The sequence below is a fragment of the Bufo bufo genome, chromosome 2 (genome assembly GCF_905171765.1).
Source record: "Bufo bufo chromosome 2, aBufBuf1.1, whole genome shotgun sequence".
Taxonomy (NCBI): domain Eukaryota; kingdom Metazoa; phylum Chordata; class Amphibia; order Anura; family Bufonidae; genus Bufo; species Bufo bufo.
The window spans coordinates 71,448,847-71,469,656 of NC_053390.1; the positions used below are offsets into that span (position 1 = coordinate 71,448,847).

Consider the following 20,810-nt stretch of genomic DNA (forward strand, 5'->3'; position numbering starts at 1 on the left):
TAGTGATCACTCACTGCACCTCACCAGGAGTGGAGGTTGTCCCCACCAGGCAGCTACATAATGGTAACCCATGTTCAAGCCGTTTCTTGCCCTAATACATGATAATAAAATGAAAGAGGAGACCATGACAGCCATGCATGTACACATGTATATTTATTATCCAAGGATTGGTACAGAGGCCCGTCCCCCATGATTGTAGACAATGACGAAGATACTGTGCAGTGTTCTGCAATGTGATCACAGTAAATCATGAGATATTGTATTGTAATCCAGTTAATCTATGAAATCTATATTTCCTGTATAGCATCAGAAGGTAAATATTTCAAATCACTGTTGCTGATAACCCAGGGACCGTACAATATAGGGATCCGGCTACACGAAGGGTACAACCAGTGCCAACACCTGGCAGATGCAGGGTTAAATCAACCACAATTAACTAGACTACAAATTAAAATAAGTTATAAATGATTAGAAAAAAAAAAAAAAAAAGTTTTCTGAAACTGGGCCACACTTGTCTACAGGTTGTGTGTGGCGTCGCAGTTTCAATGGGGTGCAATACTAGACATATCCTTCGGATTGATGTGGCGCTGTTTGAGTCATTATCTTGTCATTAAAGGGGTTCTCCAAGAGTATAAAATGTCCCCTCATGTGCCGGGCACCCCAGATGGAATATACTTACCCTGGTCCCGGAGCCGCTACTGGTCCCCGCACCGCAGCATCCGGTGTCGGGGGGGAAGCAGCCAAGGGCACCAATGGCAGGCGGGGACTAGCCTTCTTAGCGTCACCGGCAATGCTAGGGAGGCTCGTCCCCGTCCGTGTGCAGGGAGAAGCAGCAGCGGCACAGGGACCAGAAGCGGCGCCCGGGGTAAGTATATTCCATGTGGAGTGCCAGGCACATGAGGAGACATTTATACTCTTGGAGAACCCCTTTAAAAAAAAAAAAAAAATTTTAAACTGAGTTTTTCCAAAAACTGGGTGATAACCAATATGGTCAACACTCCTGAATGGCAAACTGGCATAAGGCCCCATGGACACTAGCGCGTGCCGTCCTCAATTTAATTTGCGGACCCATTGTTTTTAATGGGTCAGTGGTTCGCATTTTGCTTTCCACATCCGTATGTCCATACTGTAAAAAGATAGAACATGTCCTATACGTGTCTGCAAAATGCAGACCACAGCCACATTAAAGTCAAAGGGTCCACAAGAAAGGTGGATGCAAGACGGTCAGATCTGCAATTTACGGACCACAAAATGGACATGGTCGTATGCATGAGGCCTAATTGTGAAGTCATGCATCCCTCTTCCCATGTCAAGGAAGATTTGCCATTCAGGACTATAGTGTTGAGTGACAACTCCTGTTGAAGATGTCACAGTGGCCATATGGATTGTCAGCCGGGGAATATCAGAATAGTTTCTATCCCTGGCGGACCACTTGATACACTGGATCTCCAACTCTTAACTTTCCAATTTTGTCAACCCCATAATATTGGCCAAAGAGGGGTGCTGTTTTGTAGAGGTGGCTCAAGGACTCATCACTCAGTCGGAAGGTTCTCAGTGTATCCAGTGGTTCTTGCCGGGTCAAAACTCCAGTTTTTGGATTCACTGTGGTCAAGATACAGCGACCACATGCCATGACCCTCTTCAGTCTTGCGGTGCCCACCTTCACATCATCCCAACCATCCTCTGAAAACGCCTCACACCCAGACACAACAATGCAAGGTCGAAAATTGGCCAGTGAGACAGGTTCTTCTAGTCGTCTGTTGAGTTCTTCCAGTGATGTTTCAGACAGCAGCATGATGGGACTGGCATCGGGATAAGCAACGATATCTTTCTCTCGGAAAGGTCTCTCTGCATTCTTGGACTTCCGTGGCTTCATCATATCAGGCTCAAAATGCACCAAGCGGTAGGGTACACTACTCTGAAAATAGGAAGTCAGCCAACGAGACACCTCATCTCCACAGTCCCGACCCTGGATGTCACAGCTAAATACTCGGCAATCCAAAATTTTGTTACTCTTGGGCTGTACTACTGGGACCATTATCTTCTCCATCCCTGGGGCTTCAAGGCCGAGCGAGTCTCCACAGCCAGTCACAGATATAAGCACAATTCGTGGCTCCTGCCGACCAGTCACCATCTGACCTTTCTCAGTCACCACCAGCCAGTGTCGATCCCAAAGTTCTTCATGTCTCAACCCCAGCTCCAGGCACTCTGCTTCTTGCACAGAGATGGCTTGACATGACTTGATGGGGTGTATAAGAAGCTGGGAGACTGTACCTACTTTTCTCAGCTCCACATGTTCCCCACATTTTCGTCTCCACCACATCCAAGAAGCAACTGCTGTGACTCCAACCCCGGCTGCACAGAGCAGAGGCAAGCGATGGCGTTGGAAGATCTCAGCCACTGACTGTACGGCTCCAGAGATGTTCAAAGATGAGGAGCTCGACATTTTCTTGATTAATTATTGGAGATAATCAGGTGTCTACAGTTCAGGTCCCCTTGATGTGGGTCACGTGGCTGCTCAAAACCTAGAACAAGAAAATATTGGGATACAAATAAGTTTATGTTAGTGTCCTACCATAGAAAACCAAATATAACATCAAAATGCAGTCATGAATAAGGATTCTAAGCTCTATACTGGAATGGAAACTTTCTGCTTACAATCTGGAGTTTCTGACCTAGTCCTGCTCTTCTAGCCAACAGCGTGTTACAATATATGAATTTTAGGCAATCTTCTGTAAATTAATTGGGATTTCTGGGACTCTTATTGGATGACTTATCCTCAGGATAGGTCATCAATATCTGACTGGTGGGGTTCCGACTCTTGGCAGTGGCACCTCTACCAATCAGCGTTAACCGGAGCTCCACTGCCTATTTCCTAGGCCAGTGACGTCACATTCATTTGTCAGATGTCCTATGTGCAGCTCAGGCCCATTTAAGTGAAACTAGTAAGAGTACCTAAATAATACCACCATACAGTGCCAAAATAGGACCACAGCATGACCATACAATTATGATTACAAAATACCATACAATTAATAATACAGTACTCCAATCAGCACCGTGAGCATGAAAGTTCCTGAAGAGACACATTTAGGGCTCATGCCCACGGTCGTAGCCATTTATGCAGTCTGCAAATTGCGGATCTACAAAACACGAATACCGGCGGTGTGTGTTACGCATTTTTCAAAACGGAATGTCCAGTCCAGAATAGAACAGTCCTATTCTTGTCCGTAATACAGACAAGAATAGGACATGTTCTATTTTTTTTTTTGTGGGTGCCGCGGAACAGACATACGGATTTGCACAGTACACAGACTGCTGTCCACATCATTTGTGGCCCTATTGAAGTGAATGGGTCCGCATCCAACCCACACAAAAATGCAGATAGGATATGGGCCAAAAAATATGTACTTGTGCATGAGCCCTTAGTAGGAGATGGAATGATGGAGGCCCCAAGGCAATTGCCCCGTTTGTTATATACTACTCCTTTGTAAAGTCTTCAGACCCTTTCATTTTCACATTTTGTTATGATGTGCCCTGGTGCTAAAATAACAAAAAATTAAAAAAAAAATGCCCATCAATCCATACTCCATACCCTATAATGACAAAGTGAAAAACTAAATGTTAGAAATGTTTGCAAATTTATTAAAAAGGAAAGAACTAAAATTTTTCATGAACATGAGTTTTCAGACCCATTGATATGACCTTTCATTTCTCTGAATCATCTTTGATATGTTCCTACACCTTGACTGGAGTCACCTGTGGTAAATTCAGTTCGTTGGACACAGGGGTGCATCACCAATTAAGCCAGGTGAGGCGATCGCCTCAGGCAGCACCAGGTAGGGACAAGAGGGGGCAGCGGAACGGCCATGGGCAATGAGCGCTTTCATTGTGGCAAAGGGGTTAGGTTAACAAATTGGCATGGGAGGGGGGGCGCAGTTTTAGTTTTTCACTTCAGGCATCAGAAAGGCTAGGTGCACCCCTGGTTGGACACGATTTGGAAAGACACAACCCTGTGTATATACAGTCAGATCCATAAATATTGGGACATAGACACAATTCTAACATTTTTGGCTCTATACACTACTACAATGGATTTGAAATAAAAAGAACAAGATGTGCTTTACCTGCAGACTGTCAGCTTTAATTTGAGGGTATTTACATCCAAATCAGCTGAACGGTGTATGAATTCTAACAGTTTGCATATGTGCCTCCCACTTGTTAAGGAACCAAAAGTAATGGGACAGAATAATAATCATAAATCAAACTTTCACTTTTTAATACTTCGTTGCAAATCCTTTGCAGTCATTTACAGCCTGAAGTCTGGAACGCATAGACATCACCAGACGCTGGGATTCATCCCTGGTGATGCTCTGCCAGGCCTCTACTGCAACTGTCTTCAGTTCCTGCTTGTTCTTGGGGCATTTTCCCTTCAGTTTTGTCTTCAGCAAGTGAAATGCATGCTCAATCGGATTCAGGTCAGGTGAGTGACTTGGCCATTGCATAACATTCCACTTCTTTCCCTTAAAAAAAACTTTGGTTGTGCGGTACACAGCCCTGCAGGGTATTGCGATGTGAGGTCACGGTTATTTAGGCAAACGAAGGTTGCTATGGGTTACTCAGTTTGTAGGAAGACCCTGGGCAGGCGTACAGCAGTGATGGAGAGGCTGGCACAGAAGTCCTCTGGGGCACTCTCTGTATATAGGGACCAGGCCTGATGGTGGGTGAGGTGCCCTGGATGTTGCAGATGTTTAATGTGCCTAGGGCAAGGCCCCTTTAAGGTTCGTGACGCCAGTGCCTGTAACGGTGGCACACCGATTGGTAGTAGTAATAAGTGAGGAACACGTTGTTGTGGTGAACCAAACTTTCTTTACTGGAAACAGTTCAACTTTATACAGTTTGAATTAAGTTCCACTTTGCAGCAGTAATCAATAGCAGGCTTTACATCAATGGCAGGTAATGTTCTTTGCAAGATACTCAGAGGGTAAAATCAACACTCACAGACCAGGCTGCACTATTCCTCAGATATCCTGGCTGTCTGTATCCCAAGGCCCGTATGCCCTAATGCTGGCTTTTATCCTTGGTAGCAATCCTCCTCAGATATATATCCCTTGCTTTAGTTTAATGATCCTTCTGCCCTTCAGCTTACTTGACTAGCTGGAACACTGGCTCTGCTCTGGTTAGGGAACTGCAGGTTTCTCCCAGGAGGCAAACTCTTCTCTTGGGGTAAATCTTCTGAGCTAACAGAGGCTCAGGAACTTCAGGCAGGCTAGACTCCTTCACTAGCCTCCTGGTGGCAACTAGAAGCCTGGGCTGTCTAGCTGCATGTCAGGATGTGGCCTTCAGCTTTTCTCTGGCTGATGCCCTCTCACTTCTGTCTCTCCACAGACTGAACTCCCCCTGTCTGGGTCTAAATATTTATACTAGGTGTTCCCTAGCTCCCTCTAGTGCCTAGGATGCTGAACTACACCCTAATAGGCCTTCTACACATATCACAGGGAAAATACACATAAATACATATTAAAATGCATTAAAATGTACTGTGAAATACACTGCCACTGTCCCACAGGAGGTGGAGAACAACGTGGCCCAGTTGACCCTTGTGTAGTGCCCACATTTACCTAGTGGGACACTACAGTTGCTTTTGCAGTGTGCTTTGGGTCATTGTCCATCTGCACTGTGAAGCGCTGTCCAATAAGTTCTGAAGCATTTGGCTAATGAGCAGATAATATTGCCTGAAACTTTTCAGAATTCATCCTGCTGCTTTTGTCAGCAGTCACATCATCAATAAATACAAGAGAACCAGTTCCATTGGCAGCCATACATGCCTACACCATGACACTACCACCACCATGCTTCACTGATGAGGTGGTATGCTTAGGATCATGAGCCGTTCCTTTCCTTCTCCATACTCTTCTCTTCCCATCACTCTGGTACAAGTTGATCTTGGTCTCATCTGTCCATAGGATGTTGTTCCAGAACTGTGAAGGCTTTTTTAGATGTCGTTTGGCAAACTCTAATCTGTCTTTCCTGTTTTTGAGGCTCACCAATGGTTTACATCTTGTGGTGAACCCTCTGTATTCATTCTGGTGAAGTCTTCTCTTGATTGTTGACTTTGACACACATACACCTATCTCCTGGAGAATGTTCTTGATCTGGCAAACTGTTGTGAAGGGTGTTTTCTTCACCAGGGAAAGAACTCTTCGGTCATCCACCACAGTTGTTTTCCGTGGTCTTCCGGGTCTTTTGGTGTTGCTGAGCTCACCGCTGCGTTCCTTCTTTTTAAGAATGTTCCAAACAGTTGTTTTGGCCAGGCCTAATGTTTTTGCTATCTCTCTGATGGGTTTGTTTTGTTTTTTTCCGCCTAATAATGGCTTGCTTCACTGATAGTGACAGCTCTTTGGATCTTATCTTGAGAGTTAACAGCAACAGATTCCAAATGCAAATAGAAGACTGGAAATGAACTCTGGACCTTTTATCTGCTCATTGTAATTGGGATAATGAGGGAATAACAGACACCTGGCCATGGAACAGCTGAGAAGCAAATTGTCCCATTACTTTTGGTTCCTTAACAAGTGGGAGGCACATATGCAAACTGTTGTAATTCCTACACCGTTCACCTGATTTGGATGTAAATACCCTCAAATTAAAGCTGACAGTCTGCAGATAAAGCACTTCTTGTTTGTTTCATTTCAAATCCATTGTGGTGGTGTATAGAGGCAAAAATGTTAGAAATGTGTCGATGTCCCAATATTTATGGACCTGACTGTAAGGGGTCATGCACACGAACAAACCTTGTCCACTCCGTTTTCTTTATTTCACAAATTTTTTATTTGAAAATTAGAGCATACAACATCTTCCATAGTGTCATATTACCGTAAATTACAGTATTATTTGCTCATCACATTACAAGTATTCAGGATAGAAGACATCGGATGAAAAGTTTTCATTTACATTAAAGAAAAAAACAAGGCCGTGAAAAGACGACCAACAAACAAACAATAATAAACACTGCACCACAGTTAAAATCAAGCAATAGAATTGAGGTATACATCTTCTATACTTGTAGATTTGGCAAAGATGGGTAATGTTTAGATATATAAGACGCCCAGTTACGCCACCTGACACTGACGCTTGATAACCGGCAAAGTTGTTTTGCAATCAGTAGTTCCATGCCGTAATTATAGTGAACTTTAGCAATGATTTCTGGTATGGTTGGGATATCCCTACTCTTCCACCTTTTGGCTATCGCCACTCTCGTTACTGTTAGTATATGAAAAGCAATAGTGAGGTCTTTTAAATCTAAACATTCCAGCCCCAAGGAGAGCAATGCTATTTCCGGGGATGTAGGAAGTGCCTTCCCTATTACAGCACCTATAAGTGACAATATGTTGGACCAGAAACGGTTGACAGCAGGACAAGTCCACCAGATATGCATTAAATTGCCAACTGCTGATAGACATCGCCAGCAAACATTTGAGGTGGTTGGATATATGATGGATAGGCGATAAGGGGTATAATACCACCTATAAAGGAGTTTTCTTGAGGCCTCTAGGTGGTCGACACACTTCGAGGTTTTAGAGCTTAGGGAGAAAACAAAGGCCCAATGCGCTGGCGCAAAAGTTTTATTTAAATCTTTCTCCCATTTAGTCTGGAACGGGAATTTTGATATAGTAACTGAGAGCTGCAACCCCCTATAGGCCTCAGAAATACCTCCCTTCCGTATTCTGGGGTTCTGGAAATATGCAGCATACATAGAGGAATGTGTAGTGTGTGCAATGTTCTTGGATGCTAGGAGGTGGCGTAGTTGAAGGTACATCTAAAAATCAGACCACTGGATTTGATACCGCTCTCTTAATTCTGTGAATGATATAAGGGCCCCATTAGCTAAAATTCGGGACACTGAAAGGATTCCATTCCGTTTTCTTTACAGGCCGTATGTGGAACCATTCACTTCAATGGGGCGGCACAAAAAACGGAAATGACTACGTGTGTTCTGTGGATCTGCCTTTTGCGAAGCGCAAAACATTGAACAGTCATGTGCAGGAGCCCTAAGGGTGCTGTTACACAAAACAGTTGTGACGCAGTTACTGTATCAGTAAACAGCATTCACAATAGGGTTTTTGAATGCAGCCAACAGCAATGAATTACATCATTTAAATAAGTTCTCCTCTGCAGAATAACAGGGTTTCATTAGGAGCTAAACTAGATCAATTCTATAACTGCGTTGTGTGCCAGCACCCCAAGGTCTCACAGCTGACAATGCATATCAGAGCAAAGACCAAGCCATGAGGAGGAAAGAACTGCCTGTAGAGCTCAGAGACAGGATTGTGTGGAGGCATAGATCTTGAGAAGGGGACAAAAAAAGTCTTCTACACTAAAAGTTCTCAAGAACACAATGGCTTCCACCAAACTAAGTAATCAGAGGAGAAGAGCCTTGGTAAGAGAGGTTAAAGAGGTTATCCAGTCATGGATCATGATGACCTATTGTAACATCCCAGAGTATGTCACTAAAACTCTGTCTCCCTGCTACAACATGTTAAGTGTATGTATATTGTCATCTGGTATAAGTTTGCATCACTCTCTCCATAATGTGCATTTTCCAGGCTTGTATTGTATATTTGCTGTAATTCTCAATGTACACCAGCAGGTGGCAGCAATACGTAAGCAGACCATGGTTAGTTAATAGATCTAGGCTGGAATAGACCATTCCAGGCTAGCCCCCCTCCCCTTTCTGAGGAGGAGTGGAATGTTCCCACATCCTACTTCAGGGGGAGGAAGGAAAGTTCTAGGCAGTGTGAGCCACCCCCCTGCTGGGGTAGGCTGTGTTGGTAGGAGCTCCCAGAAACAGGGATCCAAACCTAGGATACAAGCCTCGGCTGAGGCACAAGATCAACCTTCCCAGCCTGAGTCCCTTACCTCAGCTGGTGGACAAAGAAAGCAGCCCTTCACAGACGTATAGATCTCCAGGAAGAAACCATCATACCCTGCGAGCAGTCCTGTAAGTAAAGATCCTAAGGCAAAGAGAAGATAATTACCTCACCAGCTAGTCAGGCCCAAACTAAGCAGACTAAAGACAGAGCAGAAGATAAGATACCTGTCAGATTCTAATAGGCGTATGATCATATGCAGAATACATATAAATTCCTGCCACATATTGCCAAAACCTGCTGGGACCCTAGACTAAAGCTGTAACTTGTATGGATCAAAGCTGCATAACACCAAGTAAAGACAAGTTGGACCCTATTATCTGTGTGGAATCCCATCATTCCTCAATTACTCCTATTAACCACACTCAATTTGTTGCATGTGAGCCAGGATACAGAAGTCCAGCCATACCACAGGTAGGAGACACCGTTGACAAAACCATATCTGCTATACAGAGACAATATCCCCCTCTGGCATTCCTCACCTGGTACGTGAGCCTATACCATCTTAAAGGGCCCTGCTACAGTACCTGCGCAAGCTGCAACTGGCGTCACAAACTTATACACATATAAATTGACGACCTGCATAGCATCCCCACTGACCCAGTGTCCTGCTCATTGCACTATCCTCTGTTGTTGCATTTCCGTATGTGTTCCGTTTTTTTGCGGACCCATTGACCGTTTTTTGCCGGAGCCACAGAACGTGATTTGCGGGCAATAATAGGACATGTTCTATCTTTAAACGGAACAGAAAAACGGAAATACGGAAACTGAATGCATACAGAGTACATTCAGTTTTTTTTGCGGAACCATTGAAATGAATGGTTCTGTATACGGGCCATATAAGGAACGCTAAAAACAGCCAGTAAACGGGGAAAAAAAAAAATGGTCGTGTGCAGGAGGCCTAAGGGGTTTGATATAACTGCTTCCACCAAATAAATATATATATATATATATATATATATATATATATATATATATATATATATATATATATATATATATATATATTTTTTTTTTTTACAATATGCACATTACATTCAATTTTATATTTTAGATCAGTTACAAAACAAATATTCTTTGTTTACAAAGTGCATAAGAGTAAGATATAAAACATTCACCAGCATAGGCTTCAGGCCTGAGACCTATGCAGTAGTGAAATCCCGGCGCAGGCGTGCGTGATGATGTAATCGCGCGCACCTGTGTCGGACACAGCAGCACAGTGAAGTGTGCGCGCCTTCCTCACCTCTGCAAGCGCAGGTAAGTGTTTAGCTTTTAGGTTTTTTTTGTTTTTATTTTATGTGCCAACTTTGGGGGACGACATGGGGGGGGCACACAGAAGGACATGTGGGGGAAAAAATATCATGGTGGGATACTGTGTGGGGGCAAATTATTATGGGAGGGATTACTATGTGAGGGGCAAATTACTATATGGGGGCAGTGGGGGGCAAATTACTGTGTGGGGGAAATTATTATATGGGGGCAATGTGGGGAAAATTACTGTGTGGGGGCAGTATGGGGAAAATTACTGTGTGTGGGCGATTACTATGGGGGGCAACGTGGGGGCCGTTGTTATTGGGGAGGCACTGTAGGGGCAATTCTATTATTTCTGGGGACACTATACAGGGATTATTACCTGGAGGACAATATAGGGTGTTATTACTGGGGCACTCTAGGGGACATTATAGCTGCTGTGGACACTATAGGAACATTTGGGGTAATTTATCAAACTGGTGTAAAGTAGAACTGGCTTAGTTGCCCATAGCAGCCAATCAGATTCCACCTTTGAAGGATAACCGTCATTTTTTTTATTTGCTAGTTTATTAGAGCTAGACATGTATACCTGAGTTAGTCTGTCAATGATTGTCAAAAGATCTGTAATTGCCTTGTAATAACAGCTTTCATTAATGTCCTCTGTCCCTTTCCACTGCTCATCTGTCTCCGGCTAGGAAGACGGAGGGGCGGTCCTTCACACTGCATGCCTGCATTAGGCTCCAGAGTGAGGAGGCGTGTCTCTCAGTAATCAAATCTGATTGGCTGGCACAAAGCTGCTGGCTACAGCAAGTTTGTATGTGACCTGAGGGAAAGCTGTTTTGGCCTCAGAACTGGCAGAGAAGATCCTCATAATGTAGGATTCAAAACAGCCGTAACTAAGGGGAAAACTCAAGGAAAACAGTGGTATGTGAAGAAGGTAAAGATTGCTTTATGCATAATGCTGCTGCAGCAGTAACATATGGTAAAATTGCTTTTTTGATGAAAATGACAGTTATCCTTAACTTTTTGACAGCTCTTTTGAAAATCCAGTTCTACTTTACACCAGTTTGATAAATGACCCCAATTATGTCTACTAGGGTGCATTGGGGGCACAACGGGCACAGTATTGGGGGTGGCAGCAGGATGACACTGTGGGGACACCAGGATGGGGAGGTTGATGGAAAAACTGAGAAAACTAACATGTCTGTGTTACAAACGCTGTAGAGACGACATGCGGCTGAAAGAATTTGTCATGGCGGTCTAACGGAGGAGAAGAGAAAAGAGAAGGTCTACATGACAGGAGATGTCCCTGGGTTTGGGTATGTGGTCAAGTATGTTGGGGGTGGGGTTCCAGAGAAAGGACCCGCCCCGGGTGCCATACACTCTAGACACGCCACTGCTCCTCCACGTACTCTGGAGGAGATCACTGCATGTAAATGCAGCGGTCTCCTCCACTAGCGATCAGCAGATTGCTGGGAAGGAACGCTTCCTTGCCAACAAGCTGCTAAATCGTCGCCCCGTGTGAAGGGACCACAAGTCCTGAGTAAAGGGTCTGAATACTGATGTCAATTTTTATTTTTCATTTTCAATAAATTAGTAAAAAAAAAGAGTTTATGTTCTGTTCTCACTTTCTCATTATGGGGTATTGAATTCAGAATGATCGGGAAAAACTTATTTTTGGCACAAAGCAACCAAAATGTGAGAAAAGTGAAAGGGTCTGAAGACTTTGAGTGCACTGTATCTTTGTCTATAATCTGGCCACGGCCTTTTCAGTTTTTTCCAGTCATAGGTCTAGGAAGAATCAGTTGTAGCCTCCTGGTTGCAGAGTGCGGCCATAGACAAGACTTGGACAGTGGTTTGTGCCAAATGAGAGACGTGGACGCCCAGAGAAGGTCTCAGACCAAGGCATGGATTCATCCGACAGTCGACAGCCAGGACGCAGGATTTCCCTCCTTCCTCTTGGCTTGCACCTGGTGCACATGTTTGGAAAGCATCTGTTGTGCAAGAATATCGTACCACATGTGACCTTCACCTTTTGGCAGCTGCACTATATTGGGTGACACGGTGCAGTCAGTGCGTTCTCCGGTGTAAAGGGGCCGTTACAATGCACCAGTAATAGAGAGACATGGAATTCATTACCTTGGCCCATTGCATATAATCTAATAAACTGGACGATCCCTTATACCAGGGATGCTCAACCTGCGGCCTTCCAGCTGGTGCAAAACTACAACTCCCAGCATGCCCTAATAACTGTAGGCTGGCCAGGCATACTGGGAGTTGTAGTTTTGCAACAGCTGGAGTGTTGCAGGTTGGACATCCCTGCCGTAGGCCTCATGCACGCAGCATTGCCCATATTGCGGACCGCAAACAGCAGGTTTGCAATTTACGGGCACCAGCCCTGTGCACCCCGCATCACAGATGTGGAACCATATTCTATTTTTTTGCGGTGGGGACGGATCACAGACCTATTCAAGTTGAACGGGTCTGGAGCCGTCTGCGGAATCAGCACGGATATTGTCTGTGCATTGGGGTACGCAAATGGCAGTCCCAATGCATGGAACGGCCGAGCAATAGCCGTGTGCATTAATATACATTAATTCTGTCTGGCATTTTTTCCACGAAAAAAAAAAAAAAAAAAAAAAAAAGCCATAGAAACTGCAGATTTTTTTTTCCCCCCCCATGTGGTTTTTATGGCATTTTTTGTGAAGCTTTCTAGTGTGAACCGGAGTTTTTTTGCCCCATAGAGAATATGAGAAACAGAACAGAAAAAAAAAAACACATGTCCTGCATTACATATTTCCTATGGACTTTCAGCTTACATCTGGAGCTAGCATTTTTACTGCAAAAAATAAATTTAAAAAATGCACAAAAAAAGCCGCTAAAAAACTGGGTGAACTCTCCTATAGGGAACATGCACACGGCAGTCTCACACTGCATTCTGCACGATCAATTGACATGCTGTGGATCTAAACATTTCCGCACTGTGCAAATGAGATTTTGAAAATCCATGCAGAAAATCAGTATTTAATATGCATGGCGTGCATGTGGCCTGAAGGGGGCAGCAGGTCTCCTACCTATGGGCCCCTTTGCACAGCTTGAGTACATGTCCGCCCCTGCCTCCATCACACTGAACTTTGTAGATAGAATTTGTCCAAACCAGATAACTCCTATAGCTAGAAGTGTATCTATAATGCACAGTTCTGCAATTTTAGCATGTACTTTGCGTTTCAGTTCCCCACCATTTTCAACATTTCTGCTTGCTGTCAGTGAGTAGAGGCATACTTGCATATATTAGAGGCTAAAAATAGATCTATTACTTCTCATAGCAGATAGATTGTTATAGCTAAATACATAAATGGCACAAATTTCGCTCCTGTCTGAATGTTTGCTACAATGTATCAGTGCAGATAAAATGCATCAGTCTGGGGTCCAAGCTGTCTCTGCACTGGATTACAACTGTAACAAACTGGGAGAAGTGTAAGATCTGTGCAGCGGTTCTGCTTTTCCAGATGTCAACGAGATTGTTTCCATCCACTGACAGCAAGCAGATGGTTAAGAAACGGGGAAGAATTGAAACACAAAGCATGTTAGGAAACAGTGGACATGGCAGGGAGGCCAGATCTGTCTACAGATGGGGAAATCCAGGTGAATCCCCAATAGGAAACTACATGTAAAATAAAATATATACACAGCAGATTGTGGTGCAGACATTTCCGAGGCTCAGACTGTCCTATTGGTACTTGTAGAAATCCACGTCCTTCCTGCCAAAGTAGATGAATCACCCATACGTAGAGATGGCCTTGCGGTTCGCCTGGCGGTCGTTTTGCGGCGAACTTTGCATGTTCGCGATTCGCCGAACATATGGAGATATTTGCGCCTGCCATATTCTTTTACATTGTGAAGAACTTTCACCCATGACACATCCATCAGGTGGTACAGGACAGCCAATTGAGACGTTTCAGCACATGGACACACCCCCAACCTTATAAATACACCTGATCTGGCCGCCATTTTACATTCTGTGTTCTGCCAGTGTAGGGAGAGGTTGCTGTGTGGAGCAAGGACAGACTGTTAGGGACACCAAACGCTAGCTAATAGGGCCACAAAAGTCCTTTTAAGGACTGGTATAGGTGTGCTATCGATAGGTGTGATACACAGAGGGGTGCGATATACTTATAATATACTTTTATAAATGAATTAAAAACACATAGATCTATATAGTGATCACCTGGAAGTCAGGGGCCTAGGGGCTAGGGGCTTACTAGGGCCATTTTTATATAGGGTAAGGTTCCGGACGGGTCGCTCTTATCAGGGCGGGTGGTCTGTGGTTAGGCTATCAGGGCCAGAATAGCACCCCCCTGTAGGGCAATATCAGGGACAGTTCTTTGCCCAACCTGTCCTTCAATACCACATCATCATCTAGCCCAGGGATAGATGTTTTTTGCTTTCCCTCCTGGATTCATGGATGTGCACTGGAACCCCCCGGATTGTGGTAGGACATATGGTTTCTGATTTGGTGCCGCCGAGCACTTGTTATTGCCGACCACATCTGTGCTTTTTGCTTAACTTTAATAAGTTATTTATTTTCATTTTGAGGGATATCTTTTCCATTCACACGTCCGCAAAATGGGTCCGCATCCGTTCCGCAATTTTGCGGAACGGGTGCAGACCCATTCATTTTCAATGGGGCTGGAATGTGCTGTCCGCATCCGCATTTGCGGATCCACACTTCCGCATCCGTGCTTCCGTTTCCGCCCAAAAAAATAGAACATGTCCTATTCCTGTCCGCAATTGCAGACAAGATTAGGATTTTAGCGCCAGCGATGTGCGGTCCGCAAATTGCGGGAATGCACATTGCCGGTGTCCGTGTTTTTCGGATCCGCAAAACACTTACGGACGTGTGAATGGACCCTCATAGTAAAATTATTAAAGGTTACGTTTTATCTTTATGTATATTCTAATGGATTGCCTTCCTTGTACAATGTTATAATATACTTTCTATGTTAGACAGTACAGTATATTATAGTGCATTTGTATTGTGCGGCAGTTGTGTGCGGTTCTGCAGGTATATAGAGGGACAAGCGTTATTGGGACAAATTATTTCTACTGGTGTGATATACCAGTCGCCCCCCAAAAATACTGATTGAAGCGGGGTGTTATATAACAATATACTTTCTTTATAGTGCATTTGGGAACAGTATAGTGCACATGCGCGTACGCGAAAATTATATTGCCGATATTTCGCATTGAAAAAAAAAAAAATGAATGGAGATCGCAAATTCGAATGGTACATCTGGTATGTCACTGTCCATGTTGTGGGACTATTTGTGCACTTCTAGTAATTATTTCTTGGCTGCAAATATGAGCTGAAGGTTTTTCAGGTTCGCCTGCCATTAAAATGAATGGGACCCGCCGCGAACTTGCAGTTCGCGAACATTTGATCGCGTTCGCGAACCGTCCCGGCAGATGTTCGGCCATCACTACCCATATGTTCACACAGCGGCTTTAGACACTGCAAAAATCTGCCGTGTATTCCGCAGCAGAATCTGCCCTGATTTCTGCCATGTTTTTTTCTATTTCAGTGCCGTGGGGCAGCTCACAGTTGAATGGAGCTACACCGCGAATGGACATCCTCCGTGGCTGCCAGCGGCGTCTGTCTAGACACCGTGCCAAGAAAGGACATGTCGTTCCTTGCCACAGTCATGGCCTTTAACCACCAGCCACACGAACGGCAGCACAGTGTCCCACTGAGAAGAATGGAAGGTGGATTCCAGGCGTCCGTCGCCAGCTTTTTGGCGCAGAATCCATGCACTGGTCCTTAGCATGATGTTGTATTTTACTTTGAACATATAAAGACAAGAGGGAGATTTATCAAAACTGGCTTAAAGGAAAAAATGGCTTACTTGCCCATAGCAACCAATCAGATTCCACCTTTCATTTTTCGAAGCTCCTACGCAGGACTATTTATGCCGACACATAGCTCAGGGTTTCTGATCCCTTTTGCTCATTTTTTAATTTTATTTTTTTCTCCTAGGCTTAATGTCCCTTTAACCACTTCCCGTCACACTAACGCCGATAGGCGTCAGGACGGCAGCGCTCTCAGGTCTCAGCGACGCCTATTGGCGTCATCTCGTGAGGCCCGAGATTTCGCGTGAACGCACGTGTTCACAGCGGCACGCAGCTCTGAAGTTAAACTCCAGCCTGCCAGCGCTGATCATTCGCTGGCAGGCTGTAGATGTTTAATCGCATCAGAAAGGTATATTAGACGCTGTTTTGTTAACAGCGTCTGATATACCTGCTACCTGGTCCTCTGGTGGTCCCTTTTGCTTGGATCCACCACCAGAGGACACAGGCAGCTCTGTAAGTAGCACCTAGCACCAAGCACCACACTACACTACCCCCCCCTCCCCCGGTCACTTATTAACCCCTGATCACCCCCGTCATTGCGGAACAGAATTGCGGACGTGTGAATGGGGACTAAAGGTCCCTTATCACCACCAGTTAATTAGCTACTTGTTAGGTAGTTAGCGCCCACCGCACCGCAGTCACTGATTAGCGTCATCGCTGTCGCTAATCAGCACTAGTACTATATAGTCTCTGTAAGTGATCAAGACTGATCGCAATCAGATCTATATCAGTACATTAGGGTCACCTTAGGCTCTACAAACGCAGTGTTCGCCCGATCAGGCCTGATCTTGTGCGCACACTTGCGTTCAATCCGCCCCACCGCAGTGACAGAAATTTTTTTTTATGATCACTGCAAAAACACTGTAAAATCGCTGCGGCGCTATAAAGATCACTTTTGAGCTTTTTGGATCTTTATTAGTGATCGCAGCTTTACTTTGCAAGCCCATTTTTTTGGCAGAGATTTTTTCATCCACATTGATCGATGCGAATGAAGAAATCTGTGCCGTTCATTTTTTTCTTTCAGCCAAGAGGCTGAACGAAAAAAAAATATCTCATTACCCGTATGCTCAATATAAGGAGAATAGCAGAAACTCCTAATGCTGGGCATACATGTAATGATTGCGGAGACCCTCAAATGCCAGGGCAGTACAAACACCCCACAAATGACCCCATTTTGGAAAGAAGACACCCCAAGGTATTCGCTGAGGGGCATATTAAGTCCATGAAAGATTGAACTTTTTGTCACAAGTTAGCAGAAAGGGAGACTTTGTGAGAAAAAAAAAAAAATATCAATTTCCGCTAACTTGTGCCAAAAAAATAAAAATAAATCTTCTATGAACTAGCCATGCCCCTCACGGAATACCTTGGGGTGTCTTCTTTCCAAAATGGGGTCACATGTGGGGTATTTATACTGCCCTGGCATTTTAGGGGCCCTAAAGCGTGAGAAGAAGTCTGGAATCCAAATGCCCTCCTAAAAAGGTACTCATTGGCCCCTTTGCGCATCTTGGCTGCAAAAAAAGTGTCACACATGTGGTATCGCCGTACTCAGGAGAAGTAGGGCAATGTGTTTTGGGGTGTATTTTTACATATACCCATGCTGGGTGAGAGAAATATCTATGCAAATTGACAACTTTGTATAAAAATAAAAAAAAAATTGAAAAAATTTGTCATTTACAGAGATATTTCTCTCACCCAGCAAGGGTATATATGTAAAATGACACCACAAAACACATTCCCCAACTTCTGAGTATGGCGATACCACATGTGTGACACTTTTTTTCAGCCTAGGTGCGCAAAGGGGCCCAAATTCCAATGAGCACCTTTAGGCTTTCACAGGGCATTTTTACGCATTTGGATTCCAAGCTACTTCTCACGCTTTAGGTCCCCTAAAATGCCAGGGCAGTATAACTACCCCACAAGTGACCCCATTTTAGAAAGAAGACACCCCAAGGTATTCCGTGAGGGGCATGGCGAGTTCATGTAAAATTTTATTTTTTGTCACAAGTTAGTGGAATATGAAACTTTGTAAGAAAAAAAATAAAAAATAAATAAAAAAAATGACCCCATTTCGGAAAGTAGACACCCCAAGGTATTCACTGAGGGGCATAGCGAGTCCGTGGGAGATTTTATTTTTTTTGCCAGAAATTAGCAGAAATGGAAACTTTATTATTATTATTTTTTCCTCAGAAAGTGTCATTTTCCACTAACTTGTGAAAAAAATAAAAATAAATCATACATGAACTCACCATGCCCCTCCGAATACTTTGGGCCGTTTTCTTTCTAAAATGGGGTAATTTGGGGGGTATTTATACTATCCTGGCATTCTAGCACCTCAAGAAACATGACAGGTGCTCAGAAAGTCAGATCTGCTTCAAAATGCGGAAATTCACATTTTTGTACCATAGTTTGTAAACGCTATAACTTTAGCGCAAACCAATAATTATACACTTATTGGATTTTTTTTATCAAAAGCATGTAGCACAATAAAATCTGACAAACTTGTATAGAAATGTAATTATATTTGAACAATTTTACCAGAAAAAGTTTAAAATACACTTTTTTTGAGAAAATTGCGGTCTATTTTGATTAAGATCAGAGAAAACGAAAAATCTCAGCAGCAATCAAATACCACCAAAAGAAAGCTGTATTTGAGAGAAGAAAAGGAGGTAAAATTCATTTGGCTGCCAAGTTGCATGACCGAGCAATAAACCGTTAAAGTTGTGAAGTGCCGATTTGTAAAAAAGGGCCTGGTCACTAGGGGGGTATAAACCTGTGGTCCTTAAAGCGAACCTTTCACCTGCATTTCACTTAATAAACTATCAAAAGTACCTTATAGATCATCCTCATTGTGTTAGCACACGGTCTTGTCCCGCTTTTCTGTCATGTATAGGCATGGAAAAATCGCTCCCCTGCCCTAACCCCGCCTCTATGCAGTCTAATTGACACCCGGCTCAGTCGCTGGGACCGCGCTTGTACAGGCGGCGCATGCGCTGTCGGACTCAAGCGCGATCCTGTAACTGAATCGCGCATGCGCCATCCCCAATGCCTGCCTGCCTGTCTGTCTGTCTGTCTTCTCTTCCTCACGCGCGATTCAGTTACAGGATCGCGCATGCGCCGCCTGTACAAGCGCGGTCCCGGCGACTGAGCCGGGTGTCAATTAGACTGCATAGAGGCGGGGTTAGGGCAGGGGAGTTACAGCCTGGAGTGAGGGAAGGGCTACCCCCTTGACTTCTAGAGCTGGAGAAGAGTACTTTATAAGGCGATTTTTCCATGCCTATACATGACAGAAAAGCGGGACAAGACTGTATGATAACACAATGAGGATGATCTATAAGGTACTTTTGATAGTTTATTAAGTGAAATGCAGGTGAAAGGTTCGCTTTAAGTGGCTAAGTAATAAACTCCTGCGGTGATTGTGTAACACGACTATAATCCTGGAGGCGAACCATGAACCAAGCAAGGTCATAACCCGCCATACGCTGCCGTTCGGGATACATGTGGCTTTTCCCTCCCACGATATCTATAACAACTCACTGGGGTAAATTTACTGTAGTGTTTGCGCCTGTTTTTAGTCAAAAAAAAATAAAATATATATAATGCCATTCTAGACATTATTTTTTGTCACCTTTACTACTGAAATCGGGCCTGTTTTGGAGGCTTTTGCGCCTCATTCGACTATTCAGATTTTTTTAGACTAATTTTGAAGTTTTTTAACTTTTGCAACTTTTTTTGCCCCAACCTATAAACGGATCCGTTCATAACAGATGCAGGCGGTTGTATTATTGTAACGGATCCGTTTTTGCAGATCCATGACGGATCCGCCCAAAACGCAAGTGTGAAAGTAGCCTTACCCGCACGGGATCCGCTCGTGTGAAAGAGCCCTAAAGTTCCTGTTCCAAGGACGAGGCCTGCAGCCCCTTCATTAGCAGTGCAGGTGTTCAATCTGCAAACATCAGAATACAAGAAGATCCCCATTTCCCTACAGGCCGATCCCCTCCAGGGCACGCTGCACCCCCACCAGCAACAGATGCTGCACTTCTGCTGACAATCCCAGCTGGATAGGACCTTTCACTCTTGCATAACGGGTGCTAGGAACCTGGAGAGGAAAACTCCTAAACGAGTTCTCCAGTTCTATGTGCATTTCCAGCTGAACACTCACCTTCTGCGGCTGCACAGAACGCTGGAGCGCTGCTCTGCAAAGCTTCCTTCCTGGGGCCCGGGGATGGGAAAGCTCTTGGCTCAGCCCCTCTGCTATTTCTAACTATTCACTGCCCAGGAGGCAGAGTCTGGATTCTTAACCCCTTAGTGACCACGCACATTTAGAAAAAAAAAAATGCATTCCAAGAGCAATGTACTTGTACGAGGTCTTATTTTTTGCAAGTTATAGTTTTTAATGCACCATTTTAAAGGGTTTCAGTCACCCCAATTTTCGCTATTAAACAGGCTGACAGGCTTTCTCACTGCGCCTGCGCCGAATACTGAACGGGACGGCGCAGGCGTGAGATTTACGCGGCAGACGGGGCCAGCAGGAGAACCAACGCTGGCCTGGCCCTGTCAATCAAGACAGAAGGGCGTGGAAATGAGGTGGGCGAACGGAGCCCCTAGGAGCAGGTGCAACGCCCCCCCGCCCCCCCTTCTCCTAGAGGCTCATGTGCATATAATAAAAGTTAAAATTACACGAAAACGGGGGCATACTTAAATAAAAGAAATGCAGAGTTAAAT

At 44.3% G+C, this 20,810-nt stretch overlaps 1 protein-coding gene across 2 annotated transcripts; it reads right to left on the reverse strand.

Annotated features, from left to right (window-relative positions):
* Nucleotides 1–952: 952 nt before the first annotated feature.
* Nucleotides 953–20,354, reverse strand: LOC120992302 (mitochondrial amidoxime-reducing component 1-like). 2 transcript variants are annotated; one of them, XM_040421194.1, is made up of 2 exons: nucleotides 20,248–20,354; nucleotides 953–2,525 (listed from the first exon to the last, which is right to left on the reverse strand). In XM_040421194.1, the coding sequence occupies exon 2, from the start codon at nucleotides 2,444–2,446 to the stop codon at nucleotides 1,415–1,417; it is 1,032 nt and encodes a 343-aa protein (XP_040277128.1). In that variant the 5' UTR covers nucleotides 2,447–2,525; nucleotides 20,248–20,354; the 3' UTR covers nucleotides 953–1,414. The 2 variants fall into 2 exon arrangements, with proteins under 2 accessions (XP_040277128.1, XP_040277129.1); XM_040421195.1 differs by lacking the exon at nucleotides 20,248–20,354 and adding an exon at nucleotides 19,940–20,121.
* Between the last annotated feature and the right edge of the window lie 456 nt (nucleotides 20,355–20,810).

Coding starts and splice junctions, on each gene's coding strand:
- LOC120992302 (XM_040421194.1), bottom strand. CDS start 2,446: ATGTCGAGCTCCTCATCTTTGAACATCTCTGGAGCCGTACAGTCAGTG.